This window comes from Rhamphochromis longiceps, linkage group LG14 (assembly GCF_057381845.1).
Source record: "Rhamphochromis longiceps isolate RC_006_pf linkage group LG14, R_longiceps_female_GT1.1, whole genome shotgun sequence".
Taxonomy (NCBI): Eukaryota; Metazoa; Chordata; class Actinopteri; order Cichliformes; family Cichlidae; genus Rhamphochromis; species Rhamphochromis longiceps.
In genome coordinates, this window is record NC_140570.1 from 40,075,979 (window position 1) to 40,087,663 (window position 11,685).

General features: G+C 45.7%; 1 protein-coding gene across 2 annotated transcripts in view; it reads left to right on the forward strand.

Annotated features, from left to right (window-relative positions):
- Positions 1-3,156, forward strand: part of timm50 (translocase of inner mitochondrial membrane 50 homolog (S. cerevisiae)) — a 29,230-nt gene extending 26,074 nt beyond the window's left edge. For both annotated transcript variants that reach the window (XM_085379309.1, XM_085379308.1), the window contains exons 9-11: positions 1,493-1,649; positions 1,824-1,930; positions 2,007-3,156. In XM_085379309.1, coding sequence (XP_085235435.1) covers positions 1,493-1,649; positions 1,824-1,930; positions 2,007-2,105 — 363 coding nt within the window. In that variant the 3' untranslated portion in view covers positions 2,106-3,156. The remainder of the gene's footprint in view (positions 1-1,492; positions 1,650-1,823; positions 1,931-2,006) is intronic.
- The last annotated feature ends 8,529 nt before the right edge of the window (positions 3,157-11,685 follow it).

Here is an 11,685-nt window from a genome sequence, read left to right on the forward strand (position 1 = left end):
GATGTCATTCCTATTTCTAATCTCCCAACGGAGAGGGCAGCCACAGATGGCGCCTGCCAATAACATCGCACGGCAGATTTGACGAGAGGAATTTTCATACAAAGACGGAGAAGTGCGGTGCCGGGGAAGTTGTCGGGGCGCGACCTTTCATTGACGTAACTCTGTGTGTGTTAGAGTTAACCCCCAACCTGGAGCAAAGTCCTGCTTTAGTCCCGTCCAGCTGCTGTTCTAGAGTGAAGCCAGTGTTTCACAGTTTGAATCGACGCGTATTTAGAACATTCAGCATGACAGGCTTCGGACGGCTTTTATTGGTCACATGGCATCATAAGAGCTCTAATTAAGATCAGAGACCGTCGTTGTCAGACGTCCACGCCATGTTGCTCTATTGCATCTTCTCTACGTCACTTATATTCATAGTCATTATTCATGTACCTGAAACGAAGACGAAATGTTCAATTCAATTTTATTTATATAGCGCCAAATCACAACAAAAGTCGCCTCAAGGCGCTTCAAATGCACAAACAATATGTGGAAGAGGGAAAGGAGCAGCCAGGTGTCGACTATCAAATGCACTGATTAACCGATCATCTGAAAGCTCAAGCTTCCCTATAAAAGCAGAGGTTTGGGCAGTTTGCAGGTCTGCAATCAGCAGTGATCTTAGAGAAGCGTCTGCTGAGGGAGGGCTACGAGGCAATTTCCTTAACTGAGGTTTACAAAGGCTCAATAAACCACATCTGTAACAGCGTCCTTCAAATGGATGATACCAATGTGGAGAGGTTTGTCCTCAGCTGCAGAGATCCAAAATTCCTCCACAATGGCGTAAAAGACTGAGAAGGTCCGATTCTTCAGTGGCAGCTTGATTCCTTCACACAAACACAACGTGAAGGAGAACGGCGGCCTTCTTTCATCAGCTGTGAGGACGTGGAGGATGATTGGGCCGCAGACAGTCCCTCTCCATCTGTCTCACTCACACACACGTCGGGTATTCATTTCTTGTGGAGACATCTAATTGAAATAATGCTTCCCCTCGCCCTTTACCCTAACCATCAAAAGTGAATGCCTAACCCTGAGCCTAAACCCAACCATAACCCAGTTGTAACCCTGACACTAAAACCACATCCTGAGTCTGAAAAATACCTTCAGACTCGTGAGGATTTCCAATTTTTGGTCCCTACAAAGATATGAATACACACACACACACACACACACACACACACACACACACACACACACACACACACACACACACACACACACACACACACACACACCCCAGCTGGGGCTAGCAAGTGTTACCTTAAGGGTCATTAAGGTAATGGAGTCTCTTATTTGATGAGGCATGAAAGATCACCAGTGTCAACTTTAGTCGGGCTGGAGTGATGGAGGGGCGTTTACCTCATCAGTCATCGAATTAGTGATTTTATCTGCAGCAGGAGAGTAAACGTGTGTGTGTGTGTGTGTGTGTGTGTGTGTGTGTGTGTGTGTCTTTTAGGATGTGTCGTGTCTGAACCGCGACAGCAGTAAGGTCATCGTGGTGGACTGTAAGCGGGAGGCGTTCAGCCTGCAGCCTTTCAACGGCCTGGCTCTGAAGAAATGGGACGGAAACTCTGAGGACCGAACGCTCTACGACCTCGCCAACTTCCTCAAGAGTAAGACGCACGGCGAGGCGTTCCTTAACTTAATTTGTTTTTGTAGTTGACGTCTGCTTCTTGTGTTCGTCAGTGCATCCCTCTACTGTCACTAAGCTCATATTTGATTGGTTGACCTTCCCGTGTTTCCTGTCTGTTGTTGTTTCACCTCCTCCGTCTCCTCCTCTCCATCAGCCATCGCTATGAGCGGCGTGGACGATGTGCGTTCGGTGTTGGAGAACTACGCGCTGGAGGAAGACCCCATCGAGGCCTTCAAGCGCCGACAGGCTCAGCTGGCACAGGTAGGAGGAGAAATCAAACGCACCTGTCACAGGTTTCACCTGAAATGGCTTTGACTCTGTTTTCTCTGCCCGTCAGGAGGAGGAGCAGCGTCTGTCCGAGCTCTCCCAGCAGAAGAAACAGGGACTCTCGATCGGCTCCATCGCCTCGCGGTTTTGGCGCTCCAAGCAGCAATGAGCCCCACCCCCTCCCCTGCTCGCTTTCCACCTATCACTCGTCCAAGGTGAGGTGAGAGAGAGGAGGAGAGAGACCCGTGTGCTGCAGGCGAATGGTCTCCGCCGTCACGGACGTCTCAGTGGGCGGGGCTGTTGCGCTGGACCGGAGCTAGGACTTTAACTGGCCTTGCACTTCCTGGTTTTTGTGGAGGTGGGGCCTCATCTTTGTGACACCTGATGCATTTTTAAGCTTCTGATGGAGAGGATCCAGGTCGGTCTAAACTCTGGTTGCTGGTGGTTGGAGGCTGATCGGGAATCAGCGCTGCCGTCGCCACTCCAGCTCCAGTCGCATCGCCGCTCACTGGATCTGACCTGAGATCAGCTGTCATCTGCCACACTTTGAGAATGTGTATTTTATTTTCTGTTCCTGTGTGTGTGTCTCAGACTGTGCTGTTGGAGGCGAACGTCACATCATGAATATTGTTTATAATGATGCAAATAAACGATAAGTAGCATTTATGAGAGTTTGGTGAATATGTCAGAGCGCCAAGCGGCGTCGGCCGCCGTGGCGTAGACGAATATGCGTCCAGGACGTAACAGCGAGAGGGATGAGGTCTTGTGATGTTCTGTCTGTGTGAGCACATCCTGGTGTGTGAGACGTGACTCTGAGGAAGAACAACAGACTGTGTTGGAGGAGTGGAGGAAATCTTGGCGACAGTGTTTGGCTCGGGATGGCTCACCTGGTCTGGTCCTATGAGGGCTTCATTAGATCAAACTAGATCACGTTAGCTTGCATAGCTCGGCAATATTAGGCCACCAGCAGACGTGTTCGGGAGCACCTCAAGGAACACGTCAGAGAGCCTGAAGTGTTGACCCGACCTGCCACCCTGACTGAACATGTGATCGATCCACAGAGATCACCTCAACGTGACGAAGCTACCAAAGATGCATGCCGAGCCACGCCTGGTTCCTGTGCTGTACACAGTTGTGCAGAAGTCTCAGGCTACGTCCACACGTACCCGGGCATTTTTGAAAACGCAGATTTTTCTATGCGTTTGCACCTTTCGTCCACACGTAAACGGCGTTTTTGGTCACTGAAAACGAAGATTTCTAAAAACTCCGGTCAGGGTGGATATTTTTGAAAACTCCGTTTTTGCATTTACGTGTGGACGAAAAAAACGCAGAAAACGCAGCGTCAAAGGTGTGCGCCTTTTTTGACGTCACACTGTGCGCCACGTTATTGTTTCGGTGAAATGAATTTCTACAATACTGTTACTGTTACTCTCTGCAGTGTTTAAATGCTCACATATACACACAGTTACTGTCCCTCCACACATACGACTCGGTTCTGCTTCTATGCCCCAGCTTTGTTTACTTTTTCCCACCGAGGCTTCTAGACTTCTGATTGGCCAACATTTCTGCACGGCTAGGAATCTAGCGCCACCTGCTGCTTTGGCATGTTCATAGCAGCGTTTTCCTTCATTTCTGCCTTTATGTGTGGACGGGATTATTTTTTTAAAACGAAAACGGAAAATCTCAGTTTTCAAAAATACCCGTGTACGTGTGGACGTAGCCTTAAGCAACCCCTCATTTCTCCCTATTTTGCTTCCAAGCAGTCAGACTTGTCATTTTTCACAAAGAATCCTCCTCCAGCTTTCTGAAGATCCTTCAGTCTTCCCTTGTTTCCAGTCCAGTCCTCGTACCTGACCATTTTCAGACGTTTTTCTTTGTTTCCATTTAACTCTGACCTCATCACTCAGGCATCATAAAGGCTCCGAGGTAAAGTCGTTATGTCTCTGCACATAACGACTTGCCAGAATCCATCTTAAAGTTTATCTTTGATGAAAGCAGCCTGTCACACAAACCGATGATTTATTCTAGTTTCTTTAGTTGAATCTGTGAAAAATCCTGAAGATAGTAGTTTGTCATAAAATGTCATTTTTGGACCAACAATGGATTCTCTGAACTATTAGCAGAAAACCTGGCGGATCTCGCACGGTGTGCAGTGTGTCCTTAAAAAATGTGAGGAAACTGGACAAGTGGCGGACAAAACAACAAGTGTTCAGCCTAAAAATCACGGGGCCTTCAGCTGAACCATCCAAACTACACAAGAACTGGACTGAAACTCGGTAACAACAGGTCAGAGGGAGCGATGAGTCCAAATCTTTGGCGATATGTACAGAGGAGGTCCAACAGTGAGGCCACAGTGGAGGCTGGGTCTGGATTTCAGTCAGTGACGTTCGATTCATCAGTTTTAACAAAGTACCATCAGACTGAATTTGATCCTTCTGCAAAGCCTGACAATGATCCCAACGCAGTGAAAGCGCACAGTGGAGCCTCCTGCAGCGTAGCATTACTGAAGCAGTGTGGGATCATCCCGGCAGAGCAGAACAAGAACAGAAGAGCTTTGCGTGTCCTTCAAGAAGCCTGGAGAGATTTTACAGCCTGTGCTGGAGAATAAAGGTGTCCACTCAAATACTGTCACCTGTTTCTGCCTCATAGAGACCGTGTTTCAATAAATCGCTGCACTTGGTTCTCATTTTCCTGCAGAATATAAAGATTAGAGGAGAGGCGTAAGACCTGTGCACAGCGCTGTACACGAGTCTGATGCGGTGGCTCGTTCTTGGCTTTAAACAGCAGCGTGTTTTACAAAGAGGACGACGTGCTGCATTTCTGCTTTACACTCATTTAGGAAAAAAAGACTTTCAGTCAGATCTGCTGCAGATAAACCGACGATCGCCGCCCTCCGAGGCCTCTGAGTTTTATTCTTTCTCCAGAGCAACGAGTCCAGAGATCATTCGTCTCAATATGCATGTGATGTAAACTCACCATTGGTAATAAACCCAGAATAAATCAAACCGACCAGTGTGATGTGTGGATTTTCCTGTTTTTGTTCGGTCTTTTTAAAGTGTAAATCGGTGGACTCTTTGGCGTTTCAGGCTCATAATGTGAATCATTTTAGGTTTTATAGTTTTCCCTTCGCTGTTTACAAGCTTTGAATTTTCTCTCTTTTAATGAGATTCCGCTGGTTCAGGATGCTTCCCTCTAACAAATGCATCTGAAACACGCTGTTATTGAGCGCGTTGGACAGAGGAGGACACGGCCGGGATGCTTTTGATCTTCTGGCTGCTCCTCGGGCTTCGCAGAAGCCTTCGTGCCGAGTTTTAATAGAACGTGCAGCGCTGCTGTATACGTTTAATGTACGGAAAATGAGGCCGGTGCTGGGCCGAACGTGAGAAATGTGCTTTTTGTTGGCGTTACAGCAGGAGCCCCGTGGTGCCCAGAACCTGTAAATATGTTTTCTCTTCAAATGTATAAATAGCATATTTGGAACACTTTGCCATTCAGATTCCAAATATTTGACCCTCCTAACTGCTCATAAAGTGCAAATACACACAGAGTCCTGCCAAACTCAACTGGAAATATATTAGACATAATAAATCCCTCTCATAAACTCTACTTTGGACTCTTAGCAAAGGGGAGGTGGCCGTCTTTAAATAATTGAAGCAGTAACTTTCCACTTTCTTGCAGTTTGTGCAGTGGGAGCTGTGGGCTGCTCGGGGTTTAAGGCAAACAGATTAAATAGAAAGTCAAACACAAACTAAAGCAGATCTTCATTTCTCCAGAGTGGGTGATGAGCCCCCCCACATGCTGCCGTTTGCTGAGGATGGAGTGGTTTAAAAAGTCTGTTTTTACAGATTACAGGATTAAATAAGGAAACCGCGGGCTGACTTCACAGAGCAGGGGCGGTTCATTTAACCACAGGTGGGCCCTGAAATCTCAAGTTGCTGCATAATAACAAAAATAGCTCCAGATTCTTTTACTTTGGTGTGAAACCAGTACCATCCCGGAAAAGTTCACATTTAATGACCGGTCCGTTTATAATGAGCGGCAGAGAAAAATGAGTGTTTTTCTACATTTAGTTCAGTGTGATTAAAACAACCCGCCAGCACAGCTCCTCAGCTCAAACTCATCACATTTGATGCTCTGTCAGACTCGTGACACAGATCCAGATCTGCAGGATCCAGGAGCTTGTTTCAATTCTCAGTCCTGTTCTCCAAGTCTGAGATTTAACTTCCTGCTGATGCAAACTGATGCACATAAAGCACGAATGCACGCTGTGTTCTTAAATGTAGCACCGACATTCATAAAGGAACACAAAAGCATGATTTCATAACAACAGCAACAATCTGTTCTTCTGAAATGTTCTCAGTAAAAATGAAGCTTTGATTGTCGTCTCTGTGCACGTGACGTGAGATCCACGATGACAAGATTTGATGTAGTTTTCCGTCGGTGCACCACCGCTGAGGATTTGAACTCAGAAACGATGTGACTGAAGTTCAGACTCATTTGCAGAGACCTGTGATTGGTTAACTAGCTGATTAGTGTTTGACGGCCAGGTGAGGCTCGTTTCACACCAGAAATGGAAAGTTCATTTCCATTTTAATGGTGAGCATCAGCCCCCCTCCTTCCATCTGCTGACTGATGCAGGAAGGTGTGATCATGCCGACACCGACTATTTGCTGGTTCCTGCTTGAAATGCTGGAAATGTCCTGATTTGCTTTAAACCAGCGGTCCCCAACCCCCGGGCCTCGGACCGGTACCGGCCCGTGAGTCGTTTGGTACCGGGCCGCGAGAGTTGAGGCTCAGGTGTGAAATGTATGGTTTTCAGGGTTTTCAGCGTTATTTTGTTATCGTTTTTATCGTTAACTCGGTTTTCCTGGGTCTTTTCACGTGTGTTATGAATAAATTTTCTTTTTTTCGGTACCGGTACTAGTTTTATTTTGTTGTATTTATCTTAAAGGCCGGTCCGTGAAAATATTGTCGGGCATAAACCGGTCCGCGGCGCAAAAAAGGTTGGAGACCGCTGCTTTAAAATAAACGTGGACACAACGAGCACATGATGTTGTGAGAGTGCCCACCTGCAAACAGGCAGTGAGGTGAGCGAGCGCGCGCCCAAATCCGCCGCTCCACGTGCATGTGTGTGTGCGTGTGTCCTTTTTAAGTTGTGGCGCTTCCATCTTAAACAGAAACCATCAGGTCCATAGGTTTTCTTTCACAGATCAATACAGCTGATCAGTTTGTGATCATTTCTGGTGACGTCATTCAGACCGTGAGATTAAACCGTTAATGAACTCCCAGATGTTCCCAGATGATGAAAAACGCTCATGCTAAAAACGCACCCACAAAAAAGACTCATCAAAGATCATCTTCCAAATGTTGGAGGTTTAACTTTAATTAAACAACAAATCTGTGACGGTCACCTGTTTATAAAAACTCTACAGCAGAACCTGAGAGACGATCATCTACTGCTCACTGAAGCCTCAGTGGATGGGCAGCTGTCAGGAAGCCGTGCTTAATGAAAGGAAACTGAAGGAAAGGCTGGAGATATGAAAATGACACAAGAACTGGGCTGAAGATCAGAGGAACGGGTCTGATGGAGAAATGGGTGCACATCATGGTCAGGAGAGAGGCTCAGCAGTCAGTCTGCAGCCAGCTGCGGTGGAGGCTCTGTCGTGGTTTGGGCTGTAGGTCAGCCAGTGGTGTTGGAGACCTTTGTTAAAACTGATGGACTCACAAACACAGAAAGAACCATCAGATTATGGAAGGACCACCTGATTAATAACAGCTTCATTTTTCATCCCAAACTCACTGCCATGACTCAACGTCTGAGGCTTCCAGGAGTCAAACTTCCATAAGAAGTAAAAGTTCACATTTAATGATCACATATCTACAGACGTTCCAACAGTCTCTCCACCCACGCTGTCATCGCCTCAGCAGGTACTGTGCTGTGTTTTTCTGAGAAAGCTGAAAGAATTCAAGAGTTTGCTGCATTTTTGACACTGCAAAAGCTCCAGTGGGCCAGACTGGACCCTGAGCTGCTCGTTTGATTCCCCGATCTGAGAAAGCTCGCATAAGAGCGGAGATAAAAGGGCAGACAGACGACGAAGAACACGTGATGTGGTCGAAATGTTCACAAACACAAAGTCTGGCTTCGTTTGCACTGATCTGAGCCGCGGCTCGTTTCTGAGTGCAGGCTGGGAGGTTTGGGACCTAAATGTGCTTCCACTCAGACTTCCCACAGCTCAGTGTGGAGGTGTGAACCTGGGAACGCCGAGGCTGCCGCAGAGCTTTATGACTCCTCCATTTGCCTCACAGCAGCTCACAGCTGTTCAGCTGTCACACGCTAACAGAAGGCAGCAGACTGCAGCCCCCAAAACACTAAACCAGCTCAGGTGTCACATTTACACTGAAACACACTTTACTTACACCGGGGGGATAATTTCAACATTTTATTATCAATATGACAAAGCGAAATATCTCCTGAAGGTAAAACTACTCACAAGACAAGCGCTCAAGTAAATTATAAAAAGTAAAATAAAACAAAGGAGATAATAATTTAAATGACAGTTAAAAACAAAAAAACAGGAGAAATATTTAAAGTAAGAAAATTAAATGAAAATTTTGAGTCTAAAAATAAGAAAAAAAGAAAAAACTCTTTTAAAAATATAAGAAAATATAAAAAATATAAAATTAACTTTGTTCGTGTGGGCGGGGCTAACACAGTCCCTGATTCACAGGTGAGACTTCACCGTGCTCTGTCATTTACCTGCCTGCTCCTTCAGGACCCTCCAGACTACGCCCCCTCCTCCTGATGCAGAGCGTTTGTTTATCTGCGCATGTCTGCTCAGGGCCCTGTTTCAGGAAGCCGGTTTGGAAAACTCAGAGTGAAAAACGACACTCACGGTTGAGTAACCCCGAACTGTCCAACTCGGAATATTCCGTTTCAGAAAGGCTGATAACAATTAGTTCAATCAACGCGGAGTTGCTTTAACCCCAAGTGAAGCGCGCGGACGAGGATACATAAAGCCCTGATAAGCGGAGCACAGATTAAGCGAGTCACCATGGAGACGGAGGGAAAGAAGGCGCGGTCAATGTATTTCATAGCGCTTGAGGCCGAAATTCTGATGGCAGCATATGCCGATAACATGCAAATTCCGCGGAAAAAAGTAACACAGCCACAGCTGCAAAAGCATGCATGGCAAAACATAGCCGACAGAGTCAATGCGTGAGTGTTAATTTAAACATTGATCGAGGGATTTCCACCCATTTAACACGTTATTTTATCATATGTTATTTTATTTGTTATTTTATACATTTTATTTTGTGATGTGATGTGAGCGCAGGTGCAACCCAACAGGCCCCAAACGTGCCTGGCAGCAAGTAAAAATGAAATATAAAAATATAGTCCAAACAGGTAAGGTGTAATTGTATTATGAGCCATAGTGCTTGGTCTGTTTGTCCGATGTAAATCAATTGCAGTTAGAGGCTACATTAATTTTCTTTCTGTAAGCACTTATTGAAATTATCTGAGCACATTACAAGTACATATTTGCTTACTCTGTATGCTCAAATGTGGCCCGTTATAGCCAACAGAAAAAAAGCGGAGGCCCGAAAAACAGGTGGGGGTCCTCCACCACCACCACTCACAGAGGCTGAGCAGTTGGCCCTCAGCCAAAACAGTGGGCGCCCTGTGGCCGAAGGCATCTCTGCGGGGACATCCTCTGAGTCAATAACCCCGCAAGACACAAGTGCCTACATAAGGGGTAAATTCAAAATAATACATGATGTGCATACATCCTTTCTTCACAGTCACCTTTGCAGTGCGACACATTCATTTGATAAACTCTTTACCATAATGGATTATTTTGTAGTGAAGTTATTTTCCGACTGATTTTGCCTTCCCTGAGCCTTGGTTGTCTTTGAGAGCATAATGACAATGAAGTGTAAGGTGCTTGGTATGTTTGTTAATTGCCATTTGGTCCCTTGTAAGTTATAAGTGACCTGTATAAACCTCATATTCTATCAGTTGATGGTGATGGTGTACTGCATCTGGTGCAGCCTCCTGTTGAGCCAGACCAACATGCAGTTGTGAGTAATACTCCACAGATTATATGAGTTTACAGTAGAACAGCAATGTTGTCTATTTCTTTACTACAGGAAAATAATGAAGAAACATTGACAGCTGTTACAGAGGAGGAAGCAACAGAGACACTTTATGAGGTTTACATCTTTTAATACTTTGTGTACAGGAAATACAGGCGACCAATAAAGCCAGTTGAACAAAAAATCTGTTTATTCTTCTTCCAACATGTTGAGGTGATGGGTCAAAAGAAATGATTGTGACATATGGTGTCTCTGACTGCGCTTCCATCTTGTATGTCCGTGGGAGGGTCAGGATGTTCATGGTTTGGATCACTGCTGATGTTTGGTTCAGAAGGACAGTGTTCTCCTCTAATTGTGGCAATGTTGTGAAGAATCACACATGCCACAATAATGTCACATGCCCTTTCTGGGGTGACCCTGAGTCTTTGCAGGCACTGGAACCGGGCCTTAAGCATTCCGATAGTCATTTCAATTCTGGCTCTTGTCCTGCAATTAGCCAGATTATATCACTGCTGTGGGCCCGGTTCAGGGTCAGGGTAAGGGGTAGGCAAATAGGGTAAACATGGATACCCCCTATCACCAAGCAAGTAGCCAGTGAACTCTCCTAAGACAGAAGGGTACACTTCAGTTCAAATGTCCCTGAAGCAATTGGTCTTTATATATTTTAAAGTATTCTCAACTCACCATGTCCAAATTTTGTGCTCAGTGTACATTCACGGAATATTTGTGAGTCATGGACAGAGCCTGGCCACTTGGCTTCCACATTTGTGATAATGTTGGCAGCATCACATATGATCTTCACAGTGCAGAGAACACAAATTAGCATCCATTACTATAATGAAATAATTTGTTAGTTTGACATGCTACAGGGAACTATGTACCTGTACATTAATGCTGTGGAAAGACTTCCTGTTCACATAGTCTCCTTCATTTACTGAAGGAGCAATGATTGGAATGTGAGTGCCATCTGTACAGCCAATCACGCCTGGGAACCCTGAAAATAAATGTGCAATTTAAGTAGTAGTCCAAGTATCACCACATCATACATTAAGTTTTGGTCATCCTGATACCTGCAATTTTGTGGCATCCCTCTTTGATAAATCTTGTGGGTCTATGACCGGGGAACACCACAGACGAGTACAGGAGACGTTTCAGTGCAACTGTAACATTCCTGACTGCCCGACAGACGGTAGCCTTGGAAACGTGCTCAGCGTCACCAATATTATACAGAAAGCTCCCGTTTGCAAGAAACCGAAGTGCAATACAAATAATATGTACAGAACTGAGAGAATGTCCGCGATGTGTCACATGCGTAATATATGGCCTGAGGATGTTATCCAAATAAATTATAGATTGTGCTGAGACACGGTAACGTTCACACAGAAAATCATCAGGAAATGATAAAATGTCCAAACGCGCTCTGATCACTCTCTCCCGGCGGAGAGCTCTGCGGAGAATTTGGGCTTCAACATCTACTGGCTCTTCAAGGACGGAGCACGCCATGTCTGACACTTCCTACAGTCAGGTTTCTGACAAAGAGGCGGCGACAGTCAGGGTTAGTTGTAGTAAACCTGCTAGGGGGCAGGTTAGCTTCACGGAGTGTGTCGTCATAGTGACTCACTCAGGCTGCAGCTGAACTCGCTTTGTGAAACCGA